The 26657-nt window shown below is 43.7% G+C and overlaps 1 protein-coding gene across 1 annotated transcript in view; it reads left to right on the plus strand.

The window, feature by feature from the left end:
• Positions 1-26657, plus strand: part of HFM1 (helicase for meiosis 1) — a 397375-nt gene that overhangs the window by 100331 nt on the left and 270387 nt on the right. Inside the window, 5 exon segments of the mRNA XM_077451089.1 lie at positions 11839-12039; positions 12124-12212; positions 23812-23855; positions 25328-25429; positions 26376-26521. Of these exon segments, the coding sequence (XP_077307215.1) occupies positions 11839-12039; positions 12124-12212; positions 23812-23855; positions 25328-25429; positions 26376-26521 (582 nt within the window).

Genomic DNA, 26657 nt, shown 5'->3' on the forward strand with positions numbered 1-26657 from the left:
AAAGTACTGGCTCCAGTATTGGCGTTGCTGCGACAACGCGGGATCACGATCGTGGGCTACCTAGACGACCTCCTCCTGAGAGCATCTTCCGCCTCAGAATTAGAGGAGGATGTGGCGATCAACATGCAGACCCTGCAAGAATTTGGATGGCTGTTGAACCTAAAGAAGTCTGTGATTGTACAGACCCAGCATCTGGAGTACCTAGGTTTGCTATTGGACTCCAGGGAAGCGAGAGTCTTTCTCCCTTCAGACAAATTGCAGACTCTCAGAGCTGCAGTCAAACTAGTGATGAACCGCAAGTGGTCGTCGCTCCGCTTTTGCATGCGAGTACTGGGGCTCATGGTAGCCTCCTTCCTTATGCCCAGTTCCACACCAGAGTCCTGCAGAAGGAGAGTTTGACAAAATGGGACAAATCTCCGTTGTCCCTGGATCGGCAGATCCAGGTGAGCCAGCCACTCAGGGACTCCCTGATCTGGTGGTTGAGGTCCCCGATGATTCAGTCCGGAAAATCGTTCCTTCCTCTGAATTGGACGGTGATCACTACGGACGCCAGTCTATCCGGCTGGGGTGGAGTGATGGGGATTCAGTCGGTGCAGGGCGTCTGGTCGACGGAAAAATTAGCGTTGCCGATCAATCTGCTCGAATTGTGAGCGATCAGGCTGTGCCTCCACACATGGTCGATTTGTCTTCAAGGACATCCGATCAGGATACACTGTCAGGAACCATGAAACAGACAGAGACAGAAGTACAATCAAATCACACTTGTTTATTAATAAAAATAAAAAGGTAAATAGAAAAAAAGCATAGTTAAGCATAGCCAGAGTCCAGTAGCCAGATCGGGTAGTCAGCCAGTCCAAAGTTCATAAACCAGATCGGGTAATCAGCCAGTCCAGACATCAGGGATCCAAGGAGAGCAACTGCAAGCAGGATAGAAGCCAGGAGGGATGTCAGCAAGCCAGTCTTGAAACAAACAGCAGGAGATGGTTCCTAGTGATGTGACCAACGCAAAGGCAAAGCAAAGAGTGAGCTGGAAGGCTTTAAATAGGCAGGTCAGACGAGCATCAGAAGAGATGAGAGCTGGCAATTAGCCGACAGCTGAGTGGCCAGCCCAGAGGAGGAAGGGCTAAGCCAGCCCTGACATACAGTCGGACAACACCATGGCTGTGGCGTACATAAATCACCAAGGGGGAACAAGAAGCTCAGCCGCTGCTCAGGAGGTCACTCACATACATGCTTGTTAATGCACTGTTGCATTACTTCCGCAAAAAGGTTGCGGTGTTGGGGATGTCTCCTGTTGAGAATACCCGGTTATATGGCGGTGTGTTTTTTCGTACACTGCTGTTTTTTTGTGGGTTTAGTTTCACTAGTTCCCACTTGCCATGGTGGATGAAGTTTTAATGCTGTTTTTTCCCACCCCTCGTTTGGCACTGCTTGGGGATGTCCCATTTAGTTACAGAGAGGAGCTGTGTCGGTCGGTGAATATAAGAGAAAATAGGATTTTTGTACTCACCGTAAAATCCTTTTCGCTGTAATTCACTGAACGACACAGCACCCACCCCTCCTTTTCTCTACGTTATACTGCTTGTTGACGTACTGAGGCTGCTGGGGCAGCAGGGAGGGTTGTTAGCACAGGGTCCGCCCCCTGGCCGGTACTGACAATTCTGTGTATTGTGTTACAATTTTGCCTAGTTCTCCTAGTGGCAGGCTAACAAACCCATTTAGTTACAGAGAGGAGCTGTGTCGGTCAGTGAATTACAGAGAAAAGGATTTTACGGTGAGTACAAAAATCCTATATTTCAGTTTTGGCCAATATGTATAAGCGTATGTTGATTGGTTTGCGCAAAAGTTATAGCATCTACAAACTATGGGATATTTTTATGGCATTTTTTTTCTAAATTAATGGCAGTGATCAGCGATTTTTAGCTGGACTGCAACATTGCGGCGGACAAATCGGACACCTGACACTTTTGACATTTTTTGGGGAACCAGTGACATTATTACAGTGATCAGTGCTAAAAATATGCACTGTAATAATTAAACTGGCAGAAAAGGGGTTAACACCAGGGGCTATTAAAGGGTTAAGTGTGCCCCTAGGGGATACTTTCTTACTGTGTGGGGGATGGACTCACTGTATGAACAGCGAGATCCATGTTCCTTCTTAGCAAGAACACAAGAACTCGCTGTTCATACCTGCCAGAAAGGCGATCTGCCTTGTTTACATCAGCAGACTGCCGTCCTGTCTCTCCGGGGAGCGATTGGTGATTGGCTCCCCCTCTGGCTAATTAGTGTGTGCGCCCCCACTGGCTATTGCACCGAATGACATACAGGTATGTAGTTTTTTTCAATAGAGCCAACCTGCCACAGTATATGTACTGCAGCTGGTTGGCAAGTGGTTAAGCTGTAAGGAGACAAAAGATCAATCACACACTTAGGCTGGGTTCACACTGAGGAACCGAATGCCTCACAGCAGGGTTTTTGGTGCATCTCTATTCAGTTTCAGGTCTGATTTCAGCCCAAATTTTGGGCTGAATTCGGACCTGAGAACGGACCAGAAAATACACAGGACTCCTGTGCAATTTGCACCGGAACTGCTCCGGAGATGTGTGAACTGGCTCCATAGAAAGCCAGGCACAATCTCCTGACATGCACATTGGATGCGGGGAAACCCACATCCATTTTGCACTGGTGTGAACCCAGTCTTAAGCTGACCATTTACTGTTCAGTTCACAATCGAGATGGATGGGGGAATCCTCCCAGCTACACCATTGTATTCTGACAGCAAAGAGACTCCCCAGCTGTCAGTATACACAGATCAACACTGCAGCCATTGGGTGCAGCCACTGATTGAGTGGCTTTTAGCCAACAGGACAGTTGAACAGAAGTTGATTGGTTGATTAAGTTCTGTTCAACTGCATTGGCTGCACATCGATTTAAATTCAGCCAGTCCCTGCTAAACTGTCCAAATTTCTATCCATGTATGGCTCAAATTCACCCTCAATCTGGATGAGCCCTATCATTGCAAATAAGGGTTGCCAGCTGTAAGCCATTTGATTGTGAACAGCTAGAGCTTCAACCAATAGTGTTTGTTCGCTGAGAGACTTTCATTCTGTATAGCAGCACTAAAGGGTTAACAATCTACTGTGCATAGTGTCTGTGTCTAGCTTACTTACAAGGCCCCTGGATTGTGTGTGACCCTACAATCAGAATCTTTCATCTTTTCACTTTTCACCCATTTTGTGATGTTTTAGTTGTGTTTGTGACCTAATCTTGCTCTATAGGCTTTAGATTAGTATCTCACAATGTTGCCAAATGTGGCAACATTATAATGTCTATGGGGAAGGCCTCACTGAGGCTCAGTGAGTGAAATGCTCAGATTGGTTACACAACATGCAACTGCTTCTCAATTTGCTGCAGTCAGATAAATGGACTTCATTTCCGATTGGTTGATCTGGCTTATTGCACTTTTTGAACTACTTCATCAAAAACCGTCTTGATTAATTGGCAGGATATGGTTAGAAAGTGATGGAGTTGTAAAAATTATGAATAATAAAAACAAACTATTCTGTTATTTTTTTTATGCCATGGGACAGCGGCAACTTTGAATTCCAGGCCCAACTCCCTATATCAGTGATGGCGAACCTTGGCACCCCAGATGTTTTGGAACTACATTTCCCATGATGCTCTAGCACTCTGCAGTGTAGTGGAGCATCATGGGAAATGTAGTTCTAAAACATCTGGGGTACCAAAGTTCGCCATCACTGCCCTATATTATGTCTGAACCATCAGGCTTGGTTTACACTGCCGCAACCTTTTTATCTCCAAATATGGAAAGGCTTCTGCATAGTAAGAGCTGTGAAAATGTGGAATAGACTCCTTTCCGAGGTGGTTCTGGCCAGCTCTGTAGATTGCTTTAAAAAAGGCTTGGATTATTTCCTAAATGTACATAATATAACTGGATACTAACATGTATAGGTAAAATTAATCCAGGGAATATCCAATAGCCTTTCGAGGGATTAGGAAGGAATTTTTTTCTATAGTTTATTGACGAGCACAGCAGCTCTTCTTGACCTTAGGTTATATTGCCCCTTTAGGAGAGGACTAGGCAGAAAGTGTTGAAAACAGCAACACTTGCACAGTACTGTCCAGGGGGTGGTCCTACTGGCTATAACCCCTCACACTGCATCCAGCAGCTCGTTTTTTTTTTCTGCCTAGTGTAGGAGAAGGACCGGGCTCCCGGTGGGACAATTTTTTCTGCATTTTTGATTCCTGTGATCTACAATCAACAGCTGGACTGGGTGACAGGCTGGATAATATAGATCCTTGTAGTCTCCCCAGCCTGGCCATTGAGCGTTGGGTCAGCCACGAAATGCCCCGTCTTATCCTGGGGCAGCCGGTGAGCTTATATGCTGGGCATTCCCTGGGAGGTGGACTAGGGGGTCTCTCACTCACCCTTTCTTCTCTCCCTGTCCCTTCCCCCTCCCCATGCTTTAAGCTGCTGCTTGACTGGGCACATGGGGGTGCGTGCACGTACCTGGCCGGGGGTCCTCCGGGGGGGGAGCTCTGGGTCCTGGCAGGGGGCTGCGCTGGGTGTTGGTGGTCCGCTCGTCCTCTTCCCTGTTGTCCTCTTCAATGTTTTTGGCCCACAGTGGGGTGTTTTCTGCTGTGTGAGACATGTGAGGAGGCTGCCGCGCACTCCACGCCTTTTTCCTGGGGCCATGACCATTTTTTTGTAGCCACAGACAGTTTTTGGCCTTTCAGACATATTCTAGTAGTTCGGCTACCATTTTCTTGGGGCCCTCAGAAGTTTTTGCTGAGGCAGCCGGCAGCCATTTTCTAGTAGTTTTACCTCTAACGTTGGGTGCTTGTTTCCTTGTAGAACATCGCGCTTTCCACACAGACATCTAGTGGATGACACAGGGGAGAGTGGACAGCAGAAGCACAGTGCAGTACCTGGGTCAGGGTGGTGTGTTCTGCGGGGGGCTTCTCAGTCTGTGGCAGCTAGGAGGGTGGACTTTTTGTGTGACTTGCTTTAGGTCCCTAAGTGGTGAGTGTGGGTCAGCATGGCGCCAGAAGCTGGCGCTTCTTCCTCAGACATCCCTGTTACTGCAACTGGTTCTCCTGCACCTGCGGTGTCTATGGACGCTTTGTCAGCGGTCCTGGAGGGGTTTGTTGCCAGGGTGGAAGTGGCATGCGGGCGCAAGGGGGGTAAAAAATGCCCCCTCCCCCACCATCTTCTGGGGAAAGCTCTGATTCAGACTCGGGCCCTGCTGTGACAGGCGGCCCCTGTTCTGATCTATCAGAGGACCAGGACCGTTCAGATAGTGAGGATGATTCAGTGTCTGCAGGAAAAGGCGCTTGTAGGAGCACTTATTACAGCGGCGTGGGATACCCTAAAAATGGAGGATACGGCAGGGGCATCTACAGAGGTGTCGGTCCCTTTCATGTCCCACAACCCGGCCCGCACGGCTACGGTGTTTCCTTACCCAACTTATTTTGATAAGTTTATGTACATGGAGTGGGGAAAACAGCAGCGGGCCTTTTCAGTCCCCAAATGCATGGTGGTGCATTACCCCTTTGAGGAGTATCCTGCAAAAAATCTCCTCCGATTGTTGACCCCCTGGTATCCAGGTTAAATAAGGGACTTCTGCTTTCAAGGACTCTGCTGACAGAAGGACTGAGGTGGTTGCCAGGTTCATGTTTACTGTGGTGGGGTCAGCATCGCGGCCAGTGTTAGCCACGGTCCTGGTGTCGCAGAAGCTTACAGAATGGGCTAAATTGTTGCACCGTGAATTGGAGACGCAACAGGCTTCCCCAGTCTGCGTGGAGCTGGTGGATCAGTTGGTGCAGGGCCTTAAGTATGTCTGTGATGCGGCCTTAGATATAGCCCCCTTGCTCTCTAGAGCCTCAGTATCAGCAGTAGTGCTATGTCGCCTGATTTGGCTGAAATTCTGGTTTGCGGAAGGGACATCTAAGGAAGCACTGGCAGACTTGCCCTTCCAGGGAAAGAGGCTATTTGGAGCCTTGCTGGATGACATTATTAAGAATGTAACTGTGGGTAAGAGCACGTTACTTCCACAGTCCAGAAAAGGAAAGGAGCAACGCCTTTTCCGCTCAGAAGCGGATTTTGCATCCGCCCAGGTCGGCAGGTAAGCGTTCCCAGTCCAACAAGGTGCCTGCTGAGGGACAAAAGCGTCCCTGGTTTCGCAAGCCAAACAAGCCTGCAAGCAAATCTGTTACTCCATGAAGGTTTGCCCCTGCACGATTCTTGGGTGGGGGGTCGTCTTCGGGAGTTTGCAGCCCGATGGACCCCCCTACTTTCCCACCAGTGGGTCTGCAAACTGGTTTCCTCAGGATACAAGATAGTTTCTTTCTTGTCCACCAAACAGATTTTTTCCCTCCAACCTTCATCTTCTTATGGCTCGTCGGGGGGGGGGCCTGTTTGGGACAGTACAAGACCTACTGCTGCACGGGGTGATAGTACCTGTACTGACGCCGGAAAGGTTTCAGGGATTCTACTCCAATCTGTTTATAGTCCCAAAGAGGAAGGGGTCCGTCCGGTCCTGGACCTCAAGGCCCTCAACAGCTTTGTGAAAGTACAAAGATTCAGGATGGATTCAGTTTGCTCAGTGGTCGCTGCATTCCATCAGGGGGATTTTCTGGCATCCCTGGACATCAAGGACACATCAAGGACACATACTTGCATGTCCCCATATGCATCAAGCATCAGAAGTTTCTGCGATTTGCGGTCGGGGATGAGCACTACCAATTTTTAGCTCTCCCTTTTGCCTGGCCAAAAGCCTGGCCTCCGCCTCAGAATTACAGGAGGATGGGGCAATCACCATGCAAACTCTTTGGGAGTTTGGTTGGGTACTGTACCTACAGAAGTCGGTGCCAACTCAATGCCTGGAGTACCTGGGCCTGCTGAAAGACTCCACAGAGGCGAGAGTCTTTCTTCCCTCTTTAAGCTGCGATGAAGTTGTTGTGTTCCGCAAGTGGTCTTTGCTGTGTTTTTGCATGTGAGCCCCGGGTCTCATGGTAGCTACTTTTGAGGCGGTACCGTATGCACAATTCCACACTCGAGACTTGCAAAAGGAGATCCTGTCAAGATGGGATAAATCTCCGTTGTCCCTGGATTGTCAAATTCGAGTGAGCTACCTAGTCAGGGATTCCCTGCTCTGGTGGCTGAGGTTGGCGGCTCTTTGGCCCGGTAAGTTGTTCCTTCCTCTTCATTTGACGGTGATCACAACGGACGCCAGCCTGACCGGTCGCTGAGGCTGCAGGGGCGTTTGGTCAGGGTCCAGTTGGACAACGCCACGGCAGTGGCGTATGTCAACCATCAAGGAGCAACAAGAAGCTTGGCATCCTGCGGGGGGGGCAGAGCGGCGCATGTCGGCTCTGTCTGCCAGGTACAGAAAACTGTGATCGTAGGAATGATCACTACATCCGGATGTATTTTGGCTCCTTTGCCTAAGGTGGGTCATGCCAGATGTGGATCTCCTGGCTTCTCAACTCAATCGGAAGCTACAGAATTTTGTGGCCAGGTCAAAGGATCCCTGAACGGACGCGGCAGATGCGTTGGTGGCTCCATGGGGGCATTATCGTCTGATTTATGCTTTTCCCCCACTCAAATGTCTGCCACGTATGCTTCGCAGAATGGAGGCCGAGGGGATTCCGGTAATTCTGATTGCCCCAGATTGGCCTCCACATCCTTGGTACGCTGACATAGTACGAATGGTGGCGAATGTTCCTTGGCAACTGTCAATGTGAGAGGAACTTCTGTTGCAAGGCTTCATCCTGCTTTACAGTCACTGGCTTTAACGGCATGGCTGTTGAAAGCCAGGTGCTAAGGGACCGAGGTCTGTCGGATTCGGTAATATCCACCATGTTGAGGGCACGAAAGTCATATTCTCTGAAGATTTATCATCGTACATGTAAGGCCTACGTCTTCATGTGTGAGGAGATGGGGTGGCGTCCATGTACATATTCAGTTTCCACGATCCTGCTGTTTTTGCAGCAAGGAATGGATCAGAAACTTGCATTAAGCACCATTAAGGGGCAGATATCAGTTTTGGCTGACTTTTTTCAGCGACCCTTGGCGACTCATTCATTGGTGAGTACGTTTGCTCAGGGGGTTCGACATGTGGCCCTTCTGGTTCGACCACCGCTACCTCCATGGGATTTGAATCTGGTGCTCTCGGTGCTTCAGAAACTGCTGTTTGAAAACATTAGGGAGATTCCCTTATTGACACTCTCTCAGAAAGTAGTTTTTCTAGTGGCCATTACATCTGCCAGGAGGGTTTCTGAGTTGGCAGCCTTGTCTTGCAAGTCTCCCTACTTGATCCTCCACAAGGATAAGGCGGTGCTGCGTCCGCAGCCTTCATTTCTTCCAAAGGTTGTTTCGGCCTTTCATCTAAATGAGGACATTGTGCTTCCATGCTTATGTCCTCGGCTGTCACACCCCAAAGAGGTGGCTTTGCATTCCTTGGACGTGGTCCGGGCTCTGCGGGTGTATCTGTCTGCTACGGCTCCTTTTCGGAGGTCAGACCCACTGTTTGTATTGGTGGCTGGTCCAAAGAAGGGACTGGCGGTCTCATCGGCCACCATCTCTTGTGGATCAGACAGATTGTAGTTCAGACTTATGCCATAAGGGCACGGCTGCCTCCCTTTCCTGTCACGGCACATTCTACCTGGGCAATTGGTGCCTCTTGGGCTTTCCGACATCAAGCGTCTGTTTCCCAGGTGTGTAAGGTGGCTACCTGGTTGTCCATTCACACTTTCACTACATTTTACAAGGTTGACGTGAGCGCATCTTCAGATGCTTACTTCGGCCTGAAGGTTTTGCAGATGGCTGTTTAAGGTTACTCCATTGAGGAGTTTGGTTGTTATTGGCGGAGTTATTGTTGTTTGCTGTTCCCACCCCTCATTTTCTTTGACACTGCTTGGGGATGTCCCTAAGGTCAAGAAGAGTTGCTGTGTCCGTCAATTAACAATATAATAAATAGGATTTTTGTGCTCACTGTAAAAATCCTTTTCTCTGAAATTCATTGACGGACACAGCACCCACCCCTCCTATTTGTGTTTGTACTGCTTTTGACAAACTGAGCTGCTGGATGCAGTGTGAGGGGTTATAGCCAGTAGGACCACCCCCTGGGCAGTACTGTGCAAGTGTTGCTGTTTTTAACACTTTCTGCCTAGTCCTCTCCTAAAGGAGTGATATAACCTAAGGTCAAGAAGAGCTGCTGTGTCTGTCAATGAACGTCAGAGAAAAGGATTTTATGATGAGTACAAAAATCCTATTTTTTCCCCTGCTGTAGCAAATTGCATCATGTTTTGCTGGGACTTTTCACCTTCCTCTGGATCAACTGTGGGTATAGGATTGTGTATATAGGATTGTGTGATTTATTTTTTCCCTTTTATTGGTTGACCTAGTTGTCTTTTTTCATCCAGACTAACTATGTAACTATGATCAGTTGAATTTCCAGTTGTACTTGTAAGATACCTGTTGGAAGTTTTAGTCCAGAGCGGAGCTTTGGCTGGGGTTGAGGTGTTGGCGTAGTCAGGCAGGCCAAATCAGCAACGAGTCTTGGCAGCAAGGTACAGAGTCAGAATCCAGAAGCGTGGGCGGGGACAGGCATGGTCATACACAGGCTGGCAGAGTAATGTAGAATTGTCAGGCAAAGAGTGTAATCCAGGAAACAGGTAGAGGTCAAAGTCCAGAAGTTCAGTAACTCAGCGGTGTAGGAAGAGATTTTTACATGGAAATAAAGTCCTGTGCCCGCCTGCAAGGGAGCTCATCTATGCTCCAAGCAATGAAGGAAGAGATTAGTTGTCCTGGGAGCCACACATCAAGACAAGACCCACTGTGTAAAGACAAGTGGCAGTCTCAGCCTGGACCCCCTCATGAGTAAACATCTGTGGGTGGAGCGAAACACATTGGGGCATGGCCTGGCTGGGTCCAGGCTAAGACTGTCACTTACACAGCGGGTCTTGTCTTGATGTGTGGCTCTCGGGACAACTAGTCTCTTCCTTCATTGCTTGGAGCATAGGCGAGCTCCCTTGCCGGCGGGCACAGGACTTTACTTCCATGTAAAAAGAAAAAAATCCAGCACCACGATGTCTCAAAGGTAAAACATATATATACGATTTTATTACATCTATCCATTAAAATAAATCAATACCTGTAATTGACTGTTGTAGCCTTTTACATAGGACTTGAGCATGAGCCTAAGGCCTATCTAAGAGGCTGAAACACAACAATAATTACAGGTATTGATTCATTTTAATGGATGGATCTAATAAAATCGTATATATATGTTTTATCTTTGAGACATCGTGGTACTGGATTTTTTTTCTCTTAGATTGGACGTTTAAATGCCTAAGCATATGAGTCTCTATCCCATCCTGTTCATCGGCAGTAAAGCAGTACTATTTTTAGCACCGATTTACCATCGTTTTAGTGGCGGTGTTCGGCCGCTAGCAGGGCGGTTTTACCCCTGTTAACAGCCAAGAAAGAGTTAAAACTACTGCAAAGCGCTGCTGCAGCAACGCTCCTTCACCGCCTCAAAGATGCTGCTAGCAGGACTTTTTTTACCGTTCTGCTAGCGCACCGCTCCAGTGTGAAAACTCTCTGGGCTTTCACATTGGATACACAGCAGCGGCTGTTTCAGGGCGCTTTGCAGGCACTATTTTTAGCACTGTTTCGCCTGCAAAGCACCCCAGTGTGAAAGAGGTCTAACTCAGCAGTATGTCGCACAACCAGGAAAGCAGATCCAACGAACTGGCATAGTCCACAGGAAGTACTGCAATTTAAGCTGATCTGATTGTAGATTGATTGCAGCTGGTAGGCAAGGCAGGTGGTGCTGCATGACTCAGGTTTCCCAGTGACAGAGGGAGCAGAGCTGCAGTCCAAAGACCCAGATTCAATCCCAGGCACATGACAGTACTGTTTAAGGTGGATACGCATGCTTGTTCCTAGAGGAATCTATAAACTCCTCTGGAGCCAGTTTGTCTTGGGGGAAAACAGTAGCAGTCAAATAGGAAATATCCATCCTAGCCCATCCATTTTCTGCTTGTAAAGTTTCCAAGATATCTTGGGTAAGGCCACATATAAACATTTCCTGATCTGGCCATTAAGAACTGTGCTGTCTATGGGTATATTTTTAGGATGGGGCAGATCATTTGTACAGACTGTATTCAGCAACGGTAATCTGGTTTTCTACCTCCAGCACCCTGCCGCAAGTGTGACAGGAAAAAAGTTTAATAAAGGCCCGTACACATGATATGAAAATCGGATTGGAAAAATTCATACGACGAGTTGTCTGCCGATTTTCTGATCGTTGGTACGGTTCTTTTGACAACTTATTTAGCTTTTTCGGCAGACAAACATTTTGACGGATGTGAACTTAACGTCCGATTTTCGTTTCATTAGTACGATTTTACTACGGAAAAAAACATAAGAGCAAGACTATGCATGCTCAGAAACTAAAGAATATATACAAAACTGTTCAACACATTACGTCATTTCTGACGTATTCTGTTGTGTGAAAATTCCCGTATTGTTAGTAACCTCTTCACTTTGGACATAAGACTAGCATGCCACAAAAAACGGACGTTCGGTTGTCCGAAAATCTAAGCATGTGTATGAGACTTTAGCAACATTGTTGTGCTTAGCCTGTTGGGTGTTCTTTGTAATGGTTACTTTGGTTAGTCCATATTTTAATTACCCTGTATTAAAGAAAGACGGTAACAAGTTAGGTGCATTGTAATGTCCCCATCACAATTGTTACATAGAAACCAAAAGATATTTCTTCTGAAGACAGAAAAAAATTTTTTCTTTAGATTGCAGAGTGGCTATCAGATGAACAGTGCCAAGCCATTTGTATGAAAATGGATGAATCTCACCGCCCAGTGAAACTACGCAAAGTAGTTTTAGGATATCCTAGTGGCTCTAATCAAACAGAATATAAATTTGATCTAACGCTTAACTATAAGGTAGCAGGTGTTATACAGACCTATTCTGACGAAAAGCCAACGCTTGTGGTAAGTATTTTTTTTATTTTAATTTCACTATTCATTTTCTTGTTTCCTCTAAGAATTCTGCTCATTCTGAAATAAAAATCGTAGTTTTGTGCCACCAGGAAAGGCGTACAGCAGGCTGCTTCTATCCTCGCTAAGGACGCAAAATTTATTATGAGCATTGAACATAAGCAAAGGTTTGTTTTTTTTTTATACTAACCTATTACCAGTTTTATTTTTTTTTTACATATTTTCCTAAATTTTTTTAAATTTTTTTTTTACTAAATACCTTGGACTGTTAACTTTACAAAAAGGGATCATTTAGTGGGTATCTGTACTGTCCTGGCATTTTAAGACCTCAAAAAATGAGATAGGTACATCAGGATTGATAAATGTTCAAATCTTTATACCGTTTGTAGACTCTAATGCTCCATACACATGGTCAGACATTCCGACCACAAAATCCGTCTGATTTTTTTCCGACGGATTTTGGCAAAAATTTGTCTTGCATACACATAGTCGCACAAAGTTGTCGGAAAATCCAATTGTTTGGAACGAGGTGACGTACAAAATGGACAACGGGACTACGTAGAGGCCAATAGCTTTCATCTTCAAATTGTTTTTGAGCATGCATGCCACTTTGTGCGTCGGAATTCCCTACACACGATTGGAAAAAGTCTGATCGGATTTTGTTGTTGGAAAATTTTAGATCCAGCTCTCAAACTTTTTCCGTCGGAAATTCCGACAGAGAAAGTCTGATAGAGCCCACACACGATCAGATTTTCCGACAACATAATCTGATCGGACTATTTCCGTCGGAATTTCCGACCGTGTGTATGGGACATAAAACTTTCACACAGACTAAAAAAATATACACTGATTTAAGTTATCTTTAACAAAGAAACATAGCATAATACATTTTGGCCTAAATTTATTAAGAAAGATGATTTGTTTGCAAAGTTTTGTAACAGAAAAACTTTTTTCCCACATTTTTCAGTCTTTTTCCTTATACAGCAAAAAAAAATAAAAATAAAAAAAACAGTGGTGATTAAACACTACCAAAAGAAAGTTCTATCCATCCCAAATAATGTCATTCAGAGTGACAGCACTGAAAGTTGAAAAATGGCTTGAGGGTGAAAGTGTCCAGTTTAAAGGTGGTTTACCCCCCCCCTTTTTATTTTTACTTACATGTTATAGTAATTTATAAATTAAATCTACTGATAACTCAATTCTGCAGATTACACAAGAAGAACAGAATGTGGCTCTCCCTGTGTCATCAAAGCTCTGTCCGAGCCAGACACAGTGCTCTGTTTACCAGGAGCACACATCACTTGATACAGAGCAGACGGTTGCCATAGGACCAGTGGAGCAAAAGGCCTCTGGTTACACAGGGAAAGCAATAATATTCTGTGTGATCTGAAGGACTGAGCTGTCAGTTTGGCAGCTCTGTCCTGTACAGTGCAGGTGTTGTCTCAAGAGATGCGGGGACAGGAGAGGTACTTTTTATGCCTCTGCCTTGGTTTAGCCCTCAGGCAGCAGCACTGGACCTGAGTCCTTCTCCAGCAAACCCACCAAGCAACAGTGAGTATGTGGTGTCCACCTTACAAAGGCAGAGCTGGATGCCAGCCTCTCTGCAATGTATGAGAAGCTGGCGGATAAGTTTCAGTTTCAGGTGGAACTCCATAAATCCACTAATACACCGACTCAGGAGCTGGCAGTGCTGGGGGGGGGGGGGGGAACAGATGGACTTACTGGAGACCAAACACAATGAACTCCAGCTAGCTTACTCAGACCTCCGCAGGGACTATGATTCCCTCACAGACACAGTTGCCCAGCTACAATCCAGTCTGAAGGATTTGGATAATCGCAATAGACGTAAGAACCTGAGGATGAGGGGGGTCCCTGAGCAGATCACTGAATTGCTCCCTGCAGTTAAGAGTTAAGGGGCATTGTGCTGTGTCTCAAAGACTTTCTTATCAAGGAGGAGATCTACAGCTGGATGGCGCAAGGGTTCAAATTTTTCCAGACCTATCCCCAGCAACTGGAGAAAAGCAGGAACCTAAAAGAAGTCACCACGGTTCTGCAGTCAGCAAGAATCTGCTACCGCTGGGGTTTCCCCTTTAAATTACAGGTCCCACACAATGGGACGACCTATACGGTCACCACACTACAAAATGGCAAGGAGTTGCTGGTCAAGTTGGGGCTTTTAGCACCGGGGAATCTCCCTAGACAACCATCTACTCCTCGCCCCTCACCAATCTGGGCCACTCCTTCTCCCCAACAGGATCGCAGACGCCACCGCCAGGAGCTTTTTGGTATCACAAGCTGACTTCCTAGTCTCACTGTGCCCGCTTAAGTGACCCCCGGCTATAGTTTAGCTGTGGCCAGGCCAACCAGTCTTTGGTATCCCATAAGTAACAGTTCACTCAGACCTCAGGCCCTGTGATCTTTACCTACACTAGACTTATCCGATTGAGCTAATAGAATAGAGCATTGGACTTTAAAGTCCTCTAAGTAAGGTTTTTTTTTGTAGTTAGTCAGGGGAATCAGAATGTTTGTTTTTGTTTTTCTTATACCCCCCACGCCAAATGGACACGGAATGTTTATTGGTATTTTTTTTTTCCTTTCTACTTTTTTATTTTCACATTATTGTTGGGTGCGCTATAGTTCTGATGGGACCAATTCTATTTTTCTGGGAGACCTTGGGCTGCTTATGAGGGGAACAAGGCTCCACCTGTGCCCCTCGGGCTCTCTCCCCACACGGGGGAGCTGTACAGCCCTTGATCTATATCTATTCAAAGGTTCTCAACCTAAGCTACTGTCTGACAAGTTTTGAATATGGGGATTAGAATTGTGTCACATAATGTGGAGGGTTTTATCACCCCAAAAGAGGAGGAAGGCCTTTAGAGCTTATAGACACCTGGGAAGTGGATATTTTGATTTCTCCAAATCTAACCACCCGTGTTACTTTGATCGCCAATATAAACAGCACTTCTATACCACCTTTAACTCAAAGTCAAGGGGGTTGCTATTTTTATCAAAAATTCTGTGTTATTGGATGTGCAGCGTGTACAGGGACCCTTCTAGTAGGTTCCTCATAATACAGGGATCGAACTGTGGCAAGGCGATTACCGTAGCGAATGTTTATGCCCCTAATGTCTCACAAGCTTCTTTTTTTACTTCCTTTTTTCAAATCCTGGACAGGTACATATCCCCACATCTACTGATTGGAGGAGATTTTAACCTAGTGGCTCATTCCAGATTAGACAGAAGCTGAGTTGTAAGTGCTGCCAGTGCTTTTCCGAAGACCCTCATCCATTTGCTCAGTTCCCACCAATTGGTAGATTCCTGGCGTGCCCATAACGTGGGGACTCAAGACTATACTTTTTACTCTCACCCCCATGACAGCTACTCTAGACTCGACTATATATTTAGCACCCCTGTACTGTTAGCCAATTCAACAGCAGCAAATATTCATCCATGTTAATGGTCAGACCATCAGGTTGTAATGTTCTCTGTCTCGCATATTGGCATTTCACCGGTCAGTGCTTCTTGGCGTCTCAATGACTCTCTCCTCTCAGACTCGGACCTGGTGGCTAAGATTACTGATCGCTTAGACGAATACTTTAAAACAAACAACACGGGGGACATTGCACCCACCACGTTGTGGGCAGCCCAGGGACATTTGATATCTTTAGCCATGGTCGGGAAAAGACGGGGAACAAAAGACATTACCAAACTTTCCAACGAGCTGACCAAACTGTACCATATCCATAGCCAATCACACTCCCCTGACACCCATAGACTGATTATGACTAAGAGAACTGAACTAGACACAGTTCTCTCTGAGCAAACGGAAAATACGTTAAGATGGTCAAAGGCTACATAGCAACACTGCTTCAGCGATGTTTGCAAGGAAATTAAACTCCACCATCCAACCTCCTCACGCTTACAAACTTAGAAATAACAATAGTAACATGGTGGGGAGAGGGGAGGGGGAAATTTTGGGACTTTAAATGAGGTCATAGCCTCCATCCCTATCAGATATGAGCCACAAAATTAAAAACAAGAGCTAAGCGGGACTTTAAATGAAGTACGGGGTCTTTTATTGAAAAAAAAAAGGAAACATTTTTTTATTTGTTTTTATAGTAAGACATGATTACATTTATATTGGAGAGGTGCGCAGACAAACACATTATTAACATTAGCATTTTGCTTTATACAATCTTTTTGACCAATACAGAATAGGGTATAAAAGCGCACCTCCATTATAAACATATAACAATCAAATATAATAATAAGTTAAACAAATAATGCAATGTAGGCAACAACTTTGAACCTATGACTTCTTGGTTGTTGCAATAAATTAATAAGAAAACCATAATTGATGCAATGTTTCAAAAATTGATGCTAATTGAAATTGGGGTACCAAAATACACGGCAATTGTTAGCTCTACGCGTTTCGCGGCTTATTACCGCTCGTCAGGAGCAAGCTCGTGATTGGTCTGAAAATACAAAGTAATAGTAAATTAGTATTTGCAATGATGGAGCATGGGGAGGTTGCCACTTAATTGATAAAGTGACTTACAAAATAGCCCAAAAATTGGGCAGAACTTCCAGCAATTGGAACTGCTAGAGCTGAGATAAAACCGTCTCATCCGGGGTTGAGGCAGGGTTCAGACCATCCCCCAACAATGTCAGGGGGCAGGCCAGGGGGAACCGAAACAGACATCCTCAACACAGGTCCACTAGGTGCTAAATGTATATGTGTGTTACCCAAATCTGCGAAAGAGAAAAAAAAGGGGAAAAATGTAATGGGTCACAAAAAAAAAAAAAAAAATTAAATAAAATAAAAAAAAAAAAAACCCAAAAGCAGGACACCGAGTGTGGATTGAACGTGTTGAATGAATATAACTAATTACTGAAAAGTGTATGTGAATGAAATATACATAAATGATTGGGAAATAGGAGAAGGCTAAATGTGTGTTAAATAAGTGGGAATGGATGATGGGGAAATACAAAATCATCCAATTCAAATGTGTAAAAAAGTATGTGCAGTGCTCTGAATGAAACAATGTGTGTGCAAAAAGGAAGGAAGAAAAACGAATCAAAAGCAAAAAATAAAAAATAAAAAAATACCTGAATAAAACTCTATTACCCATATGTAGAGTTAAAGAGTGATCTCTTCCTAATGGAGCACAGTGGAGGAGTGAACTGTCTGTCTGTCCCAGCTCATATACCCCAGGCCCTGGGCGGATCCCTGCCAGCGTCATGCATGATGTCTTTTGCAGCTGTGAGAAGATGAGGGAACACTCACAGCTGAGGATAATCCATACCTCAGTGGGTGCCCCTCCATCTTAGCTGCAGCATCAGGTGGAAAGAAAAACAAAATGTTTCCTTTTTTTTTCAATAAAAGACCCCGTACTTCATTTAAAGTCCCGCTTAGCTCTTGTTTTTAATTTTGTGGCTCATATCTGATAGGGATGGAGGCTATGACCTCATTTAAAGTCCCAAAATTTCCCCCTCCCCTCTCCCCACTATGTTACTATTGATATTAGGGATGGAAGACGGGTGTCTTTTATACTTGAGCAATTGTTTGTTTGAATTTTATTTCCATATTGTTTCAAGTATCATTTTTTTAGCTATAGCAGCTCCTACTGTCTCTTCCAAATTTTAAAAATTTTTTTGCATACTATATTTTTTATATTATTTATTCCAGTTTTGTTTTTTTTGTTTTTTTGGAATTTATCTATCAATCAATTGAACATATGGGCTGTTTTTGCTGGGTATGTTGCAGTCATTTTTCCGGGGTTGCGATGCGCTCAGCTCCCTCCCTACCTCCCTTTGTGGATCACAGGGGGTGGTGGGGTTCAATCTCAGCGCATCGGCGCCATGCATAAATGGGCCCCTCGAGTGGTGTCAATAGACACTGCAAGGTGGGAGTCTATTGTTTGTTTTTGTGTTTTTTTTTTTTTTTCTTTCCACCTGATGCTGCAGCTAAGATGGAGGGGCACCCACTGAGGTATGGATTATCCTCAGCTGTGAGTGTTCCCTCATCTTCTCACAGCTGCATAAGACATCATGCATGACGCTGGCAGGGATCCGCCCAGGGCCTGGGGTATATGAGCTGGGACAGACAGACAGTTCACTCCTCCACTGTGCTCCATTAGGAAGAGATCACTCTTTAACTCTACATATGGGTAATAGAGTTTTATTCAGGTATTTTTTTATTTTTTATTTTTTGCTTTTGATTCGTTTTTCTTCCTTCCTTTTTGCACACACATTGTTTCATTCAGAGCACTGCACATACTTTTTTACACATTTGAATTGGATGATTTTGTATTTCCCCATCATCCATTCCCACTTATTTAACACACATTTAGCCTTCTCCTATTTCCCAATCATTTATGTATATTTCATTCACATACACTTTTCAGTAATTAGTTATATTCATTCAACACGTTCAATCCACACTCGGTGTCCCGCTTTTGTTTTTTTTTTATTTTATTTAATTTTGTTTTTTTTGTGACCCATTACATTTTTCCCCTTTTTTTTCTCTTTCGCAGATTTGGGTAACACACATATACATTTAGCACCTAGTGGACCTGTGTTGAGGATGTCTGTTTCGGTTCCCCCTGGCCTGCCCCCTGACATTGTTGGGGGATGGTCTGAACCCTGCCTCAACCCCGGATGAGACGGTTTTATCTCAGCTCTAGCAGTTCCCATTGCTGGAAGTTCTGCCCAATTTTTGGGCTATTTTGTAAGTCACTTTATCAATTAAGTGGCAACCTCCCCATGCTCCATCATTGCAAATACTAATTTACTATTACTTTGTATTTTCAGACCAATCACGAGCTTGCTCCTGACGAGCGGTAGTAAGCCGCGAAACGCGTAGAGCTAACAATTGCTGTGTATTTTGGTACCCCAATTTCAATTAGCATCAATTTTTGAAACATTGCATCAATTATGTTTTTCTTATTAATTTATTGCAACAACCAAGAAGTCATAGGTTCAAAGTTGTTGCCTACATTGCATTATTTGTTTAACTTATTATTATATTTGATTGTTATATGTTTATAATGGAGGTGCGCTTTTATACCCTATTCTGTATTGGTCAAAAAGATTGTATAAAGCAAAATGCTAATGTTAATAATGTGTTTGTCTGCGCACCTCTCCAATATAAATGTAATCATGTCTTACTATAAACAACAAATAACAAAATGTTTCCTTTTTTTTTTCAATAAAAGACCCCGTACTTCATTTAAAGTCCCGCTTAGCTCTTGTTTTTAATTTTGTGGCTTAGAAATAACAAGGTGAGATGGTCATTCCAAATTGTATCAGGACCTATTAGCAGCCCCATCCTCCCTGCCTGGTCCCTCAATTAAAGCATGGTTGGACAGCTTGCCTCTTCTATCACTTACGGAGGAGCAGACCAAGACCCTGAATGACCCCTGTAGTGCTGAGGAAATTTGAGTGATGATTGCCTCCCTGAAGCCCTCTAGAGCCCCAGGTCCAGATGGATTCACTTCTATTTACTATAAAAAAAATTGGCCCCCACTTACTAAAGCTCTTTAACCACATTTTAGAAGGCCACACTTTCCCAGAAGACATGTTATTTGCGAACATGTCCCTGATACCCAAGCCAAACAAGGATCATTCCCTCCCTCAAAATTACTGACCAATTTCAGTGATAAACAATGATTTGAAACTCTTTGGCCGCCTTCTTGCCGACAGGCTCTCAAATATTATCCCCACACTGATCTCCCCTAACCAGACAGGCTTTATTCCCTCTAGGCAAATCACTGATAATATCCGTTTAGCATCCAATATAATTCAAGACGCAAACTTATATTCCAAAAAAGTTTTATTATTAAGTCTAGATGTACATAAGGCATTTGATAGTGTCACCCGGCTTTATTTAGAACCCGTCCTGTCCAAATTTGGGTTTAGGGGAGAGTTTGTGCATGGCTTCAGAGCTCTATATCACCACCCTCGCACCCAAATTAAATTTGCACCTCTGAATATTTCACTCAGGGCAGGGGGACAAGGCAGGGATGTCCCCTATCCCCCCCTGCTTTTTGTGCTTGCGATTGAACCTCTGGCCATGGCAATTTGCTTGAATCCCAACATCGGGGGTTATACGAAGGGGGAACAGGATTTTAAATTAAGCATGTACGCGGACGATGTACTTTTTTTATCTGACCCGGTGGTCTCTTTGCCAAACCTGATCCCTGTGTTAAACACCTTCCACAGTCTGTCAGGCCGGGGGGTTAATCTGTCAATGTGCTGCACTCCCAATTAGCATCCTGCAACAGACACTAACGGGTATTCAATCAAGGTTTGGATTTACTCTATGCACGGAAACGTTACCCTACGGTCTTTAATTACCCTAAGGTCTTTGCTCATGTTAAACAATTACTACGCACGTGGGATAAATATCAGTTATCATTTATGGGTAGAATAGAGGCCATTAAAATGTCTATACTCCCTAAACTTCTTTTTTACTTTAGGTCCTTACCTTTGTATGTTTCACGTCATACGATAGATGCTATCCAAAAAGAGGTCAATATGTTTGTTTGGCAAAACAAAAAACCTAGGCTGAACAAAAAACTTCTCTTTAGACCAGCAGCGCTGGGGGGCCTGGGGCTCCCGCATTAGTGGCTATATTATGTCTCAGCCAGGCTGGTGCAAATGGCACCACCCCCCCAAACCCCCCCCCCCGGGAATGGTCCCATGGCTTCAGTTTGAGAGAACCTTGGTGAATCCATATTACCTCCTGGGTCTTCTCTTGGTAGAAGTGGTTCGGCCCAAGCACTTGGCATCTCTAAACATATTGGTTGCCCAATCACTACAACTATGGTCCCTATACAAGAAATCATATGCCCTGGGCCCACTTTGCCCCGACCTGGCCTCATTCTTGGGAGACCCCAGGTTCCCAACGCCTTTCAACACTCCCAATAGATTTGAATATTGGATAAAGAAAAACTTAACCACCTTAGAGGCACTGTCTCAAGAGCCCCCTTTTTAGCTCTTTTACCTTCCTGCAGGAGCAGCATGGTCTACCCAGGGAGGAATTCTATAAATACCTGCAGGTCTGGCATTTTTATGCTTCCCATTATCAAAGAGAGGGGCCACTTACACTAAGTTAATATGAGCTTTTATGTCGGTCCTCCTCTAGGGACAAAGGTACTATTTCTACAGTGTATCGACTTCTCAATGAGTTAGATCTCCCTGCAAAGTCACAAGCTATGCTTGGTTGGGAGACAGAAACAGGCCTGGATATAGCTCCTGATGTGTGGTTGGATGTGATATCACATAGGAGAAAATGCACAAAATCCCTGGCAGTTAGGGAAACTGTTATAAAACTCCACACTAAGTGGTATTATACCCCCTCAAGATTGAACAAATTTAATCCTTTGATCCCAGGGAGCTGCTTCCGAGGATGTCCGGACAGGGGTACCCTCCCAAGGTCCTCCTGCCCATATGGCAAAAAGTAGCTGATAAATTGGCCCAAATCACAGGAATACAAGAAACATTACCCACCAGATGGGCCTTCCCGGGCCCCCCCCCCCCCTGGCTCAGAAGCTGGGACATACGCTCTTCAGTGCGCTGCACTGGACAATTGCCTTGCACTGGAGATTGCCGACGGTTCTTTGGGACCAGATAATAAGAGGCATGGAGGCGATCAGGTTTAATAGATACTATGCCAATATTTGGAAAAAAAGGGTCTCTTGGTCATCCTTTGATCAGTAAGACCCAAGGTCAATGGTTGTTCTTATGAATAGCGCCCACCCGTCGTTGAGCCAGAGCATGCCCTTATTCACTTGGGAGCAGAGGGGCGCCAGACTGAGTGCAGTATAAATCATATATTTAATAAAATCAAGTAGTAACTCACAGGTTAAATTAGAGGAGTTCAGTATGTGGTGAAAATTGTCAGTACTGGAGTCTCATAAAAGTCTTCCCTTTGCAGCCTGGGGCACTGGTGTGATCTTACAGGGATCCAGAGAATGCTGGGAACCAGGAGGCAGGAAACAAGAAGCAGCTGGTCGTGACTTCACATGAACAGGAAATGTGAATTTTCACAGTGGCAAGGAATGGTAATGCATTTCGAAGCTACAGCTTCTTCATCAGACCATGATTGGCTGGCAAACCTGGCAGGCTTATATTACAGAGGAAATAGAAACAGAGAGATCTGATGGGCTGGCCAGCCCGTCAATCAAATACACAGATTCAAAGAGGTAGATGGCTGGAGACCGAAGTGAATGTAAATATGAGTAAGCAGCTTGCTGATTAATAGTAGAAGATACGTTTATAACGTTTGCAGAAATCGATCAATTCACTAATTGATTAAATACATAAATATAAAACCTATAAATATACCTCAAATTTAAAATGAATACATTTTTATAAGTAAATTAACTAAAAAATGAATTAAGAAAATTATTAGCAATTTGGAAATCAATTGATTATTATAAATTATAATGAATTAATAAAATGGTGAGAATAGAGGAAAGAGAGGACTCTATGCTAGGTATAATATTAGGGTTCTAAGCTAGCAAGCTTCTTACTCATATTTACATTCACTTCGGTCTCCAGCCATCTACCTCTTTGAATCTGTGTATTTGATTGACGGGCTGGCCAGCCCATCAGATCTCTCTGTTTCTATTTCCTCTGTAATATAAGACTGCCAGGTTTGCCAGCCAATCATGGTCTCATGAAGAAGCTGTAGCTTCGAAATGCATTACCATTCCTTGCCACTGTGAATAATTACATTTCCTGTTCCTGTGAAGTCACGACCAGCTGCTTCTTGTTTCCTGCCTCCTGGTTCCCAGCATTCTCTGGATCCCTGTAAGATCACACCAGTGCCCCAGGCTGCAAAGGGAAGACTTTTATGAGACTCCAGGACTGACGATTTTCACCACATACTGAACTCATCTAATTTAACCTGTGAGTTACTACTTGTTTTTATTAAATATATGATTTATACTGCACTCAGTCTGGCTCCCCTCTGTTCCCATTTCTACACAGAGCTCATCGCTTCACTCTAAGGGAGCTGCCTCCAGGTGCTAATCATACAAGATCTCGGATCATTTATGGACATTATGTTTTAACAAATGTTTTAATATTATGTGTGCTTATTCACACACATTTTATGTATACCTATATTCCAGTTGCTATATAATTTTATGTTATCACCATATCTAGCGCCGCTGTTCATCCCTGTTTTTACTATGCCCTTATTCCCTGCTCTTCTCCCCTCTCTTCCCCCCCCCCTTTTTTTGTGTTGTTTTCCCCTTCTTAGTTAGGTATGTAGCATCAAGTTAGAGACAACCCTAAGATATTCTTATTTCAAGAATAACGAAAGTTTTGATTCCAAAATGTGGGCAGTCAAATTAATACTGATAATGTTATTTTTACTAACTGTAACCATTTACACTTGATATGTATGTACTACTGGACTATATCATAATGGTTTATATTTACGATGTCTATGACTTTGCATTGTAACTTGATGGTTTTCATTTTCATATTCAATAAAATCATTGGTAAACAAAAAAAACATTAGACACTTTTGCTATTAGCGCTGATGTAAAAAAAAAGAGTACCCAGTGTGTTATTATATTTATACACTATGCCACAATAATTACATTCATGTTCAAACACAGTTATTATAATCACAAGATATCAGTCCAACTAACCATCATATGACTTTTGCTGTATTGTAATAGGACATTTTGGTTACAGTGTAATGGTTGATTTTCTTGCTTTATGTTGTTTTGCTTTCCTTTGTATTAGGCTGCAAAGGTCTGCTAATGTTATAAAAGATGGAAAATTGAGAGGCAAGTTTTTCATTACTATGTGTTTGTTTCTGTCATAATCCTATATAACCACTGATCCATCAGCTGCAGAATTACAGAATGTCACACACTGCTCTGACTTTCCACTGCAGTCATAGGTTTGCCATATTTCACTAAAGCTACCCAGAAACGGTTCAGAAATGTCCCAATTCACACAAGCGAGATGGATGGAGAAATCCCCCTCACTGTGCCATTTTATTCTGACAGCAGGTCTGCGCTGTCAGAATACAAGTTTTCCAGCATTCTTGTTTGACGGAAGTCAGTCAATAGATTGAGCTACGTCAAGTTGTAATGGCTATAGCTGGATCAGAATTCAGCTGTTTCCTGCTGAACTGGACAAATTGTAATCTATCTATGGCCAGCTTTAGTAGGCTTAATAGTATACAGTATCTCACGAAAGTGAGTACACCCCTCACATTTTTGTAAATATTTTATTATATCTTTTCATGTGACAACATTGAGTGCCAATTCACACTGGGGCAACCTGTTAGGCGACTTATCCGCCTGACAAGTCACGCTCCATGCAGTGCAATGGAACCATTATAATGGGAGTGACTCAAGTCGCTCTGACTTAGAAAAAGGTTCCTGTACTACTTTGGGGTGACTTCCGAGAATCTTGCATTGACTTCTATTGAAGAAGTCGTTTGCAAGCCACACTGAGGTCGTGCTGTGCGGGGTGGCTTCAAAGTTGGACAACATTGAAGTCGCCCCTGCGTGAATCGGCACTTAGAAAATAAAACTTTGCTACATTGTAAAGTAGTGAGTGTACAGCTTGTATAACTGTGTAAATTTGCTGTCCTCTCAAAATAACTCAACACACAGCCATTAGTGTCTAAACCGCTGGCAACAAAAGTGAGTACACCCCTAACTGAAAATGTCCAAATTGGGCCCAAAGTGTCAGTATATTGTGTGATCACTATCATTTTCCAGCACTGCCTTAACCCCCTTGGGCATGGCGTTCACCAGAGCATCACAGGTTCCCACTGAAGTCCTCTTCCACTCCTCCATGATGACATCATGGAGCTGGTGGATGTTAGAGACCTTGCACTCGTCCACCTTCTGTTTGAGGATGCCACACAGATGCTCAATAGGGTTTAGATCTGGAGACACCTCAGACCTTGTAACATGAATGAGTTACATGACACAGGGAAAGCAAAATAGCTTGTCGGGCCCATTTTGAACATTTTCACTTTAGGATATACTCACTTTTGGGCCAGCGGTTTAGACATTAATGGCTGTGTGTTGAGTTATTTTGAGGGGACAACAAATTTACACTGTTATACAAGCTGTACACTCACTACTTTACATTGTAGCAAAGTGTAATTTCTTCAGTGTTTGTTTATTTCTTCAGTGTTGTCACATGAAAAGATATAATAAAATATTTACAAAAATGTGAGGGGTTTACTCACTTATGTGAGATACTGTATATTTTTCAGTAAATACTTTCTTTACAGATCTTATGCTTTATGGAGTTGGATTCCACCATGCTGGAATGGATGTGTCTGACAGGAGAACCATTGAAGCAACTTTTACAGAGGGGGACCTGCCAGTACTTTGTAAGACCCTACTATTGTATAAGTGGAAATATTTAAGTAGTAACGATTCTTAAGGCTATTCTACATATCCTCTACCTATCAATCATAGAGCTAAACTCTACTCAGGCCAGCTTCTATGATATAAATTATAAAGAGTGGACACAGGCATATGTCCTGTCAATGTAGCCTTTTCCATAAATGTAAATGGTCATTTGTGTTTATGTCTATGAATATAAGAGTAATGGATCCTCATAAAAGTTATTTCGGCACCAGGCTCTGCTGTGACTCCATGCCAGCATGGATATTTTCCAACTAGCTAGTGAAACTTTGATAAATAAAAAGACCACCACTGACCACTGCATAACCTTATTTTAGTCCTCCACATATGTCAGTGCAAATGTTTGCTAGTGATACTGGAATAAGAAACATTGCATGATCAGGTATTTACTCATAGATATGAGTTCATGTCCTAGTAAACAATTTTCAGCAGGATCAAGTGACAGTGCCATCTTACGTCTAAGGCCCCATATACACTATTAGATTTTCTGCAGATTTATGTCTTCAGATTTACCAAAACCATTATGTGCAAGGGCCTGCCTGATTGCATACAAATTGAAACTCTTAAGGTTTGACTTCATATTATATTGTTTTGATAAATCTGAAGACAAAAATCTGTAGAAAATCGAATAGTGTGTACGGGGTCTAAGGCTGTAATTACCCTTCTATGTTTTGGTGCAAGGTGCAATTAGTTAAAAAGGTCCTGCTCGATACATCTTTGGAATGGTTTTCAGCAAAATGCACCTTCTATAGGATGAAGCCTAATGCATGTAAAACACCAGGAAAGCCTATTGCAGAGACATAAGTGGGAAATACCAGCTAGCAGTATGTAAACATTTATATTTGCATAGCTTTACTAATATCAAAGTTTTAATTTTTTATTTATTTTTTGTTAATTTGATATTGCCAGTTACCACCAGCACTTTGGCTATGGGTGTTAACCTTCCAGCTCATCTGGTGATCATAAAATCCACAATGCATTATGCATCAGGAGCGTTCCAGGAGTACAGTGAGACAGACATTCTGCAAATGATCGGAAGAGCAGGTAGACCTCAGGTACAGTTGTTATATATTGTTTCAGTCGTAAGTGTATTAAAAAAAACATTCTATTTCATTGATTTCACTTGTTTGAACCCTATCCACAAGAAGTGTGAAATCATTATCTATGAGTATTTGAATATGAAACTCTGAT

The sequence above is a fragment of the Lithobates pipiens genome, unplaced genomic scaffold (assembly GCF_037356315.1).
Source record: "Lithobates pipiens isolate NorthernLeopardFrog02 unplaced genomic scaffold, aLitPip1_a1.2 Scaffold_23, whole genome shotgun sequence".
Classification (NCBI taxonomy): domain Eukaryota; kingdom Metazoa; phylum Chordata; class Amphibia; order Anura; family Ranidae; genus Lithobates; species Lithobates pipiens.